Source organism: Garra rufa, chromosome 3 (genome assembly GCF_049309525.1).
Source record: "Garra rufa chromosome 3, GarRuf1.0, whole genome shotgun sequence".
Classification (NCBI taxonomy): Eukaryota; Metazoa; Chordata; class Actinopteri; order Cypriniformes; family Cyprinidae; genus Garra; species Garra rufa.
The window spans coordinates 38,965,490-38,978,410 of record NC_133363.1 but is presented as its reverse complement, the minus strand read 5'-3'; the positions used below and the strand labels follow the sequence as shown (position 1 = coordinate 38,978,410).

The window sequence follows — 12,921 nt, the reverse complement described above, 5'->3', positions numbered from 1 at the left end:
TTTCAAGTGATTCGCTAGCAAAAACCAGATCAAATTAAAATAGCCATTCATTTTCAGATTCTGACATCACTTATGTAATGATTTTAAAAACCATTGCATCGCAAACTCATTTGATTCAGAACAGGCCTTCAAATTGTGTATCGTGAATCATTTGATTTAGATCAGAACTTCAGAGCAGGTTCTTGAATCATTCCGCGAATTGAATGATTCGCGATTTGCTAGGAACATGAATTGCAAATCATTTGATTCAGATCAGGACTTCAGAGCCTTTTCGCAAATCATTTGCAGGTTCTTGAATCGTTCCGTGGATTGAATGGTTCGCGATCCGCGCTCTGAGCCCTGATCTGAAATTATGGTTTGTGAATCATTATTCAGATCGGGATTTTGGAGCATATGGATAAATCTGAACTTCAGAGCAGGTTCACAAATCTTTTGCTTTAGATCGAAATCTGTAAGTGCGGATCGCAAATAGTCACAAATCATTTGATTTAGATCTGGACTTCAGAGCAGGTTCGCTAATCATTTGACTTCAATCAGAACTTTGCGTATTGGGGATCAACTGATTCAGATCGGAACCAAGTCGTGTATCGCAAGGCATTTGATCGGAACTTGGGAGCGGGTTCACAAATCTTTTGCTTTAGCTCAAAAACTAGGAGCGTGGGGCGCAAATCACTTGATTCAGATCGGGCCATCAAATTGCATATTGCAAATCTTTTGATTTAGATCAGGACTTCGGAGCAGGTTCGCAAATCATTTGATTTAGATCGGAACTTCATGTATCACAAGTAATTTGATTTAGATTGGGTCTTCAGAGCGTGGACCATGAATAGTTTGATTTAGATCATAAAACTATTAAAATAAATAAATGAATGTCATTAAGTTTAAGATTTATACTTGAATTCATGCAAGTGATTTTAAGCGTTTTACATTTATTAAAAAAAAGGCATTTAAGGCAGTAGCAATTTAATATACTGTTTATTAATATTTTATTTGTGAACTTATGTTCAGCTATTCTTTTTAATAGTTAACTATTTTTGAATTTTTCGTATCATCAGTTGTCAATGCTCGGTAAACATTGGTCACAGACATAGATTTACTTAAATTTCACCAAGCTGATTACTCACAAAAACTCCCTCAGATCATGTTTTCATGCCATTTTAAGTCTTATTTTCATGTAACAAAGTGGTTACGATTGTGTGAGGTGTTTATTTAATTTTTTTAATGAGTCTTCCCATTAACAGCATTTTATTGTTCATTCAGACTGAATTTGGGAACGCGGAACGTGCAAAAACATTAAGAGGCGGGATTTATTGCATTAACCAATTACAGCCGAACATAACCAGTCAAATCCAATTATATCGTAATGGATTGCATATATATATATTCTCAATTCTCATTCTCAATTACCCCCCACGAAACTCACCGCATGCTTTGTATGTTGTATGTTAAAACTCAATAGGCTCAGGGGGGCACATCAAATAATGACTGTATATTAACGTCTAATAATGACTGTATAGAAGGCATTTTCTTCAAAGCACAAATCTGTAGCTAAAACAAAAAAAACTGTAAAAAATGAACAGTGCATGGATCTGTGTTTGCGTGGGAAGTCTTGTTGGGGGAATTACTGTGGCAGCTGTGTCTTCTGCGATTGCTCGTGGAGACTAATAGCTATTATTCAGCAGCTTCTCCATTCAGACGAGCAGAAGAAAGCAGGATTAGACGTTCATATCCATAACGGAGGCAAGCTGAGCAGACTGATAACAGTGATGCAGGCAGGACCTTTGGGTGAGCAGACCCATGTCGATCGGCCGCTCTGGTTGGCCAGGTAGCACGTGGCCTCATCAGGCATCCGCAGGCAGGCTTATACCTCGTTATAGGGTTACTGTCACAGAATCCCATCTCCTCACTCATAATTCTCTCATATCTACTGGGTGGGCACTCTGTACGCTGGCAGGGAGCGGAGTGCTTTATTTTCAGTCGGTGTTTGATGTTTTATGCCGCAGATGCCTCTGAGAGAGAAGGCGGCCCTGCTTATCTCTGCTTTTATTCTTCTGTAGAATATGTAAGCCCTCCTAAACCCATTTCAATAAAGATGGATTGAATTTGGTAACGGTCGACAGTTTCGTTTTTTTTTCAGCTGACGTTATTGTTTCTGGTAGTTACATGCTTTACAACCAGTCATTTAGCAATGAAAATGTTCATAAAATAGCAGGTTTTGTGTGTCTAATTTGGTTGCCTAAATAGAAGCGTAAATGAAGTGCAAACTGTACCACCTGTGCAATGCTGTTTTTCAGCTGTACAGCTGTAGCCCCCTAGAGACTTGTGATGGGGATGTTCACATTGACAGTTGCTGTATCTGAAGTCACATACTTTCATCTAACAAGCTTTCATTCATCTAGCAAGCATTATTTGGTTATACTTCATTTCAAGGTGTCCTTGTTAAACGGTAATTGTTCAATTATGTACTAAGTAATATTAGCTAACAACATGTACATATTATAGGGGTAGGGTTTGGTTTAGGGTTAGTTTCATGTAATTATGCTATTTTTTTTTTTGACCTTGTAACATATTATTTATAACAATGAGACTGATATAAAATATATCAATAATTAATGAAAATTAATCTTTAGCTTCAGATCGGAACTTCGAAGCGCAAATCGTGAATCATTTGATTTAGATCGGGATTTTAGAGCGGGTTTGTGAATATTTTGCTTTAGATTGGAGCTTTGGATGGATTGTGAAATATTTGATTCATATCAGAATTTCCGAGTAAGTTTGTGAATCTTTTGCATCATATCAGGATTTCGGAGCTGGTTCTTGAATATTTTGCTTTAGATTGGAACTTTGGAGTGCAGGTTGCAAATCATTTGATTTAGATCGGGATTTCAGAGTGCGGATCGTGAATCATTTCATTTAGATCAGGATTTCGAAGCAAGTTCCTGAATCTTTTGCTTTAGATCAGAACTTTGGAGTGTGGATCACAAATCATTTGACTTAAATTGGGATTTCAAAGCGGGTTTGTGAATCTTTTGCTTCAGATCAGAACTTTGGAGCATGGATCGTGAAACTTTTGCTTTAGAATGTGACTTCAGAGTGGGTTCGCGAGTCATTTGATGTAGATTGGAACTCCGGAGTGCGGATTGTAAATCATTTAATTTAGGTCGGGATTTTTTGCGTCAGATTGGTATTTCGGAGCGTGTACACAAAACATTTGACTTGGATTGGGATTTTGGAGCAGGTTTGTGAATATTTTGCTTTAGATCAGAACTTTGGAGCACAGATTGTGATTCATTTGATTTAGATCAGGATTTTAGAGTGGGTTTGTGAATTTTTTGCTTTGGAACAGAACTTTGGAGCACAGATTGGGATTTATTTGCTTCAGATCAGAACTTTGCAGTACAGATCGTAAATTGTTTGATTTAGATCAGAACTTAGGAGCATGGATCATGAATCATTTGATTTAAATTCCGAATCAAGTTTGTGAATCTTTTGCTTTAGATCAGAACTTTGAAATGCGGATCGCAAATTATTTGATTTAGACTTTGGAGTGGGTTTGCGAGTCATTTGATGTAGATCGGAACTTCGGAGTGTGGATTGTGAATCATTTGATTTAGATCAGGATTTCGGAGTGTGGATTGTGAATCATTTGATTTAGATCAGGATTTCGGAGTGTGGATTGTGAATCATTTGATTTAGATCGGGATTTCAGAGCAAGTTTGTGAATCTTTTGCTTTATATTGGACCTTCGGAGCACTGACCACAAATCATTTAACTTAGATTGGGATTTTGGAGCGGGTTTGTGAATATTTTGCTTCAGATCGGAACTTCAGAGCACGGAATGCAAATCATTTAATTTAGATCGGAACTTATGAGCAGATTCGTGAGTCAATTGATGTAGATCACCGCGAATCATTTGATTTAGTTCGGGATTTTGGAGTGCGGATCATGACTCATTTGATTTAGATCAGGATTTCGGAGTGCGGATTGTGAATCATTTAATTTAGATTGGGATATAGGGTTTTAGTTTGTGAATCTTTTGCTTCAAATTGGAACTTAGGAGGGTGGATCGCAAATCTTTTGACTTAGATTTGGATTTTAGAGCAGGTTTGTGAATATTTTGCTTCACATCGTAACTTTGAAATGCGGAATGAGAGTCATTTGATTTAGATCAGGTTTTTTTGAGAAAGTTTGTGAATCTTTAGCTTCAGATCGGAACTTTGTAATGGGTTACCCATGTTTGTTACTGATTAAAAAAAATTCTATTGTGCATCCCTAATTAGGCATACTGGCATTTCTTTAGTATATACAACAAGTAATCAAAATTGAGAGTTTCCAGCATTTCCGTTAACAAGTACGACAGTGACGGCTGGTGATGCAACAAAGTAGTTGTCAGTTGTAAAGACTTTTAATGAAAGAATGAATCCAACCAAAATGTCTTTGTTTTCCGCTTGGCTCTTTGTCAGTTATCTACTTAATAAATGCATTGCTCTAGGCCCTTGGCTATTACTCAGAAAATTGCTTGATCATTAAGTTTGATGTGTTGGGGAAATTTCATCATCTCCTGCTATAGCTCGTTATAAACCTGTTTGTGGAGCGCAGCATGCTGTCCCATCAGCCGGTGTAATAGATCATTGTAAGAAGGTGGCGGGGTCTGTCATTAGCCACCTGCTTGAGTCGTACTCTTTATGCGATCCTTACTAACACCCTCAGGCTCCTCTGTTATCCCATACCGGCACGACCTTTTAATGATGTTAATTTTGTTTTGGTTACAGGCTAACTCTCAAGATTTATATGCTGAGGAAACTTGAGTAGGCTTAGAGGTCTCTTGTCAACATGTACCACACTGATTTAAGGTGAAATTAATGGCTGTCCTTTGAAAGAGTTCTTTGGAGGTGAAGCATGTAAAATAGTTTCTCCTAGCCTAGTTTAATCTGCAGAGAAAGCTAGAAGTAAGCCACCTGTACGTAGACTTCCTAAAGTGTGCCTCAGTGTACTCTGGCATTTGCAGACCACCTGAGTTTGGGGTGGGACTACCTGTTTTTTTTATATTTTTTTGAAAAGTCTGTTATGTCCAACAAGGCTTTATTTATTTAATTAATTAAAATACAAATACAATAAAAATAGTAATATTATGAAATATTATTATATTTAAAAATGAATTTTTAAAAATTTAATAAACTTAATTTTTTTTGTGATGACAAAGCTGAATTATCAGCACCAATTTCTCCAGTATCCAATGTCACATGATTCTTTGATGAATTTAAACTATTGATAAAATTTAACAATTTAAAAAAATTTTCCCCCAAATTTCTGTTTCTTTTTTTTATTAATCCGTTTTTATGTTTAAAATGTTCTGTATTCTGTTTTTTAATTTTTTTAGACTTTGTTTTAATGGTTAAATTACATTTTATTAATTAAAAGGCATGTGTAATTCATTCAAATATTGAAACGTACACAATTTTTTTTTTCTCAAATTCCGTTTTAATTTGACCAAATTCTGTGTTTTTTATACATTTTTTGGATTCAGTTTAAATGGTTTTATTAAATCTAATAATCAAAAGCATCTCTGAATTATTTATTTTAATAAAAATATATAATAATAAATATATTATGAATAATTTTATTTATTTATTTATTTTTTAGAAATACTTTGTGTTGTATATTTACATTTTCTCTGGTAAATACATTCTGGTAAATAATTTATCTGCTAAATATTCTATAAAAAATAATGCCTTAATAATTGTAGTCGTTGTATTATCATTACATCAAGTAATATATTTCCAAGTTTTTCTAAGTTAACCGAAATTTTATTTTGACAGATTGCTGTGAAGACTTTTGCATTTCTGTTTGTATATGATATGACGATATTTTTTGTCTGCGCCATCAATTAACAGAGAGACGCACAGAATTCATATTTAACTAGTCTTTTTGTGGCTTAATATTCATATACACTAGTCCATATGACACTTTGATTTAAGTGTACCGAACACTTTCAAGATTCCGTTTGCGTTTTCCACATTGCAAAGAAAAGTGTTTGTAGTTATGTCAGCTCTCAAATAATTAATCCGCTATTAATCAAAAATATCTAGTAATAATAAACCGATAAAAATAGTTGGAAATGAATAATCCTGAAGTCAAGGTCAATAATGAAAATGTTAATTAACATAGATCTTGATGTAAAATTATTTTAAAAATCCAGTAATGATGAACCAGTGGAAAAATTCTTAGAAATGCATTTGTTCAGAAGGTGTGGAATCTGAATAATTATTTCCCTTTCATTTGGTGTCACTAGTGGTGTGGAAACGACACACTTCAGCATTAAAATTTCATACTTCACGGCCCAGATCATGCCTTATTAATTTTCGTATAATAATGCAATTTTTCTCTGTTTCAGGTTCGCATCGAAACAGCCACAACTCTAAAGCTGGATATCCTTTCTTCTTGAGTGATTCTAAGCCCATCATACTGCAGTTTACAGACTTTACACAAGGCTGGTCATTCGTCAGCTTTAATTGGATGCATTTAAGCACTCTTGTAATTAGTTTGCCTATTAACCCGTAGCCATTCAACATCACCTGCTTGTTTGCATGGTGTTGTATGATTACTTTAATCACTCTCATCCTCATTCATCTGCATGTCAGATAATCATGTGTATTTAAGAGTTCACTGCTTCTCACCTGCAGTCATTACACTTAACTCAGCCTTACCCGTGGATGACTTCGAGTTCAGAACCGAGCAATTCCTACCGGTAAGATTGGTTGTTTTAAACATTTGATGTCATTTGGTTGAGTTAAAGGTCTTCATTAACAACTCTTTCATTCCTCTTCAGTACTTGGAGTCTATATTCAGCCTTTTGTTCCAGCTGTTGCAACAGGTCAATGAATGCGACAGCAAAATGCAAGTTCTCCACGTTATTTCCTGCGTCATCGAAAGAGTCAGCATTCAGGTGAGCTTCAACCTTTCTGAGAGGTCAAATTAGGTCATCTGAATGCACAAGGTTCAGTTTTCGATCAGATGCTTTTCTAGATATTCCTCAGGCAACTATTTATTGTTTTTGCACACTGAAAGACACGTATTGATGTCATATCATTACCAAACCACACTGACTGAGAACAAGGCCATGACCTGCTTTGAAAATAACCTTTAGCTATTGTGTGAGCCTTGACTCTGCGCCTTTTTGATGAATTACATTTATTTTAGTCATGTTAGAATGCAAAGCTCGTGATTTAAGCTTCGTTCAGTCAAACATGCATAAATTACAGACAGTCACACCGTGTGTACGTTGAAACCTTTAAGAAGTAACCTTCCGTGTCAACTTTGTGGAGCACAGGAGATATTTAATGCTCTTTTGAATGATTTAGTGCTCCTCTGTATTGCCCCATAGGATAGCTTAAAGATTAGTCAAATTACCAGTATTAAATATGAAAGTGTTTTATGCGGCACGTCCATTCATTTTTTGTTCATGCAGATGTGCCGTACCACCTCAGGAGTACATTTATTCTCATATAATTTGTCATTATGAGCTCAGAAATGTATCTTTTGACAAATCTTTTTGACATTTTAGTCTTTTTACCTTTTTCGCTACTTGTAAAATAATGGCTCTTCCATCATGCTCTTCTTGATCTTTAACTGCTTTGCCGAAAGTTCCTCATCCCAGAGCTTAGCTCGTTTCACCTTTTGTTAAAGCTTACGTCACTCATGGTGTAAAATCTCAACTGGCTGTCCAATTTTAAAAGGCCATGGGAAATATTCTAGGCATACGACTTTGGAAATTAATTCAAATCTTTGGGAGTAGTTTGTAATCTCTCTCCTAGTTTGCTCACATATTTATTGTATCATAAGTAATCTTGTTGTTCTTGATCTTTTGGGGTAAGAGTTCTTTGTACTATAAAAACCCCAAGTCTAAAAAGATCATTTATTGAAAATGAGCTGAACAAATGTGTTTAACTAACACAAGGACACATGATCATCCACTTTACACATCAGTAATATCTATAGAATGATCAAAAATAAAGCCTGTTGTAGGGCTGTCACGATTTATTGATTCAATTCGAGTACTTGAATACGAGAAGTGGCGCATTCCACAGACGAGAATCCATGAACCGTATTGTTAGACCGTTTCCCAAGACTATATGATCTTTTAAACCCATTTAAAACAAACAATGCAATTCAATTAAATAAATATATGTGATGCAGGTTTAATATATGCTCTTTAATTATTTACATGTTGTGTAGGTTACGTACATGCATCTCTGAGCGGCTCTGTTCACAGTAAATGCTGCTCCAAATGAACTGTTATAGTTTACATGTGTGGAGTGTCTTAAACTCCATCTGTGCATATTGTTGTGAGTTTGGGTTTATTAGAATGTTCATCTGTGAATGCAACGTCTGCCATTTCATCAGATTTGTAAGGTAAATCATTTATAAACCTACGCAAACACAGGAGAATACATCAATATCTTTTTAAATATGCTAACTGTTTATCGCGATTTAAAAATAAAAGTTTAGACGTTTTGATGTCCACATATTCAAGAAATTACAGTGCCAGTAGCATTTCTGTTGTATAGAAATGGCCAGATATTAAAGATTGAGTTGACATTTGAATTAAATGTGGTTTAGTCAATATTAAACAAGGATTAGGTCTTGCAGAGTAAAAACTCTTTTACAAAGAGTAAAAACAATTATCAGGCCATTGGCGCCCTCTGCAGTCATTTGTTATAATGCATAATGTACGTTATTACTATTGTTTATAATATATTATGTATTTTAACAGTTTTGTTTAATAAAACCAGATGATTACTTGCTTTTGATACTTTATTTAAACCAATTATTTCTACCTCATTGCTATTATGTGTATTTTGAGTAATTTTAAAGGCTATTGTTCGCTTAGGTCTATTTTTATTACCACCAAAAAAATAATTATCTGATAACTCGATTAATCATCAGAATAATCGACAAATTACTCTACCAAGTGACAGCCCTGCCTTATTGTATAATCAGAAATCAAAATGGGTTTTTTGGCAATCGAGTATTCTAATGATTAATAAACCGATTACTTGAGTATCAGAATAATCGTTAGTGACAGCCCTACCTTATTGTATAATCAGAAATCAAAACGATTATTTTGGTAATCGAGTAATCAATTATTCTGACTAGGGGTGGGCGATATGGTAAAAATATCATATCACGATTTTTTCAAGAAATATCACGATTCACGATTTTATCCCGATTCTTTGTCATGTTGGTTTTACTTTTTTACAAGTTGTCTGAGTAGTACAGCCAAATAATTTTTTTTTATTTTAAAACCAAAACCTTACAAGGTAACAAAATATAAAATAAAAAGAATTGCAAATATTTATGCCAAAGTGGGCGAAGTCAAAAAAATCTTTGTCATTATTTTCTTTGTTTTTAAAAAATAAGAACAAAGATAAGCTACATGTTACAAATACACATACTATACAAATAAAACAAACAGTGCTTTAATTTTCAGGTATTTATCAGTAGCATTCAAGAAATTTAATTAACAAATATAAAAATAAAACACTATATACATTGTATACATAAATTATACATAGAAGCAACATTTAAAGCAACTGTATTGAAGTTCTTCAGTCAAGAGCAGTGAGTGATTTACCTTTGTTTTGTTTTATTAGCGTATCATCACCCAAAAATGACAATTCTGTCATCATTTACTCACTCTCGCATTTTTTTAGCATAAAACATGCTGAACATAAAACTTATTTTGAATAATGTGGGTAATCAAACAGTTGCTGGGTCCCCAGTTACTTCCATATATTTTATTTATTTATTTTAAGTCAGGGGGGACCAGCTACTGTTACCCACATTCTTCAAAATATCTTCTTTTGTGTTAAGCACAAGAAAAAAATTAATATAGATTTAGGACATGTGAGTGACAACATTTTTGGGTGTACTGTCCCTTTAATGACAATCGGCAGCATGTTTAGTTCTGTCACAGAGCTGCACGCATCTATACAGGCGCGCATCCGTTTTTCTCTTAACTGTGTACTTTCACTTTAGACAACCAACTGTGTTTAAATGTAATCCTTGCGTGTCTTTGACAGTATAAGCAAATTAAGCGCCAAAGATAGCTCAGTTTAGTAATCAGGTGCTGTTTGACAGGCTTTTAGCGCACGTGCTTCAGGTTTACGCGCTCATGAAGCGCATGCCAGAACAGCGCGCGGACCAAATGGCGTTATTTTACCGGCAAGACTTTGAAGCACATTCAAATAATGTACTTTTGTGATCGCGAATATGTATAAGTGCAGTGTCCCGTGAGTGAATGTACAGTATATTAAGACGGAGGCACACTGTAGCACGATACTACGATATTTATTCAAAAGCAGATCGTGGAGACATTTTAATCGTCATATCGCACACCCCTAATTCTGACAATTAATTGACCGATTACTTGAGTATCAGAATAATCATTAGTGACAGCCTTACCTTATTGTATAATCAGAAAACAAAACGATTCATTTGGTAATCGATGTAATCAATTATTCTGACGATTAATCAACCGATTACTTGAGTATCAGAATAATCATTAGTGACAGCCTTACCTTATTGTATAATCATAAATCAAAATGATTATTTTGGTAATCGAGTAATCAATTATTCTGACAATTAATTGACCGATTACTTGAGTATCAGAATAATCATTAGTGACAGCCTTACCTTATTGTATAATCATAAATCAAAATGATTATTTTGGTAATCGAGTAATCAATTATTCTGACAATTAATTGACCGATTACTTGAGTATCAGAATAATCATTAGTGACAGCCTTACCTTATTGTATAATCAGAAATCAAAACGATTCATTTGGTAATCGATGTAATCAATTATTCTGACGATTAATCAACCGATTACTTGAGTATCAGAATAATCATTAGTGACAGCCTTACCTTATTGTATAATCATAAATCAAAATGATTATTTTGGTAATCGAGTAATCAATTATTCTGACAATTAATTGACCGATTACTTGAGTATCAGAATAATCATTAGTGACAGCCTTACCTTATTGTATAATCAGAAATCAAAATGATTATTTTGGTAATCGAGTAATCAATTATTCTGACAATTAATTGACCGATTACTTGAGTATCAGAATAATCATTAGTGACAGCCTTACCTTATTGTATAATCAGAAATCAAAACGATTATTTTGGTAACAGAGTAATCAATTATTCTGATGATTAATCGACCGATTACTTGAGTATCAGAATAATCGTTAGTGACAGCCTTACCTTATTGTATAATCATAAATCAAAAACTGGGCCATTCAGGGGAATGTTGGGTAGATAACGTTATTCCTAATCATCAGAAGAACTAACAATATAAAAGAAAAACCTATGAATGTTTATCACAGTTCCTGTCTGTGTGTAGCACCTGCAATCCTTGCATCAGGAATGTGCAGCATTTTGAGGAAAAGAGAGAGAGAGTTTTTTGTGAATACAATCCCTGGTCATTTCAATCTTATATTGAGGGGATACCTATTGCTGCCTAATACTGAGAGAAAGTTAAAATTAGAAATAGTCACGCTGTGAGATATAAAATAACAATTACAAGAAACCATAACAATTAAAATCTGTGGAAGCCGTTTTAACCTAGAGTAAAAAAATAAATAGTTAATTGCAACTTTATTTCACCCAATTGCAATATCTGAAGTCGTAATTGTGAGAAATAAAGTTGTAATTAACTTTTAATTGTTTATGCAGCACATTTCTTTTGATCATTAGTTCATTTGTCTTAAAGGCACAGCAGTAAACAACATTTATGGTATGATTTTTGTGATGCCTATTTTTGTCACTTATTGCAGACAGGGCTTAAAAGTATATTTAAAGGTTATTAATTAGCAGTGTAATCAGATGAAGATGCAGTTAATTCGGGAATGTTTCTTTGTTAATTATCGTAAAGCAAAACACCAAGCTATGCAAATGCTGTCATCAGTGATTGGTGCACAGACACTGACTGCTTGCGGCAACTGAGCTTTCCTTTGAGCTGAAGAAATGCTGATGAAGCACCAAAATGCTAAGAGCTTGACGGCAAAAAACACAAATTGAATGTTTGCTAAACTACTGCATCCAATTACGATGAGAAAGTGGTAAGTATGTTAGAAATTTACATGTGAAGTAAACATCATTAAGAAGTTAACACTGGGAGCACTGACAAGTTGTACATTTGCATGCATAAATAAGATACACACACACACACACACACACACACACACACATATATATATATATATATATATGTATGTATGTATGTATATTCATTAACAAAATACAAGAATGCCAGAGGTTGCATTAAAAAAGAGCACTACATATAGTTCAAAATGCTTTCTGTCGTTTTGACAGGTAAAAAATAATGTAGCATTCCTACAGCAAAGCATGCTAATATGAATTTAAAGTGAAGAGTATAAAGTTTTAACACACCTCTGCAAAAATAGACTGGGAGAGAGATGTGAGGGAGGACTTAGACACAGATTTGAAATGTAATCCATAGGAATAATTCATGGAATATTGTTCATTAAATCAGGTACCAAATCGCAAGGCAGAATAAATTGCAAGAGCAGCATAAAAATAAAAACCTGCAGCACAGCACTTACTAAAACTGAAGTAGCTCTTGGCACAAAAGTTATTGTGATAGTTACCATCAGTATCGCTTAAATACCAAACATAATTTTGTACTGATCAATGACATTTCAGAGCTATTCAAATTACAAGTGAAATATAAATGAATAATTTTACATTGTTGTCAGACTGAATAAATGGTCATAACAAAACAATATTGATGATGATTATGATAATACTACAACTTTCTATTGCTATATTTATACTAGTTTTATTATTATTATTATCATTCTTTATTTTTAAATGTATTTGTTTATATAAGTT

The 12,921-nt window shown here is 34.0% G+C and overlaps 1 protein-coding gene across 1 annotated transcript in view; it reads left to right on the top strand.

Moving 5' to 3' along the window:
- The window catches only part of ipo11 (importin 11), a 229,992-nt gene that overhangs the window by 161,301 nt on the left and 55,770 nt on the right, over positions 1-12,921 (top strand). The window contains exons 18-20 of the mRNA XM_073836609.1: positions 6,395-6,428; positions 6,708-6,748; positions 6,830-6,946. Coding sequence (XP_073692710.1) covers positions 6,395-6,428; positions 6,708-6,748; positions 6,830-6,946 — 192 coding nt within the window. The remainder of the gene's footprint in view (positions 1-6,394; positions 6,429-6,707; positions 6,749-6,829; positions 6,947-12,921) is intronic.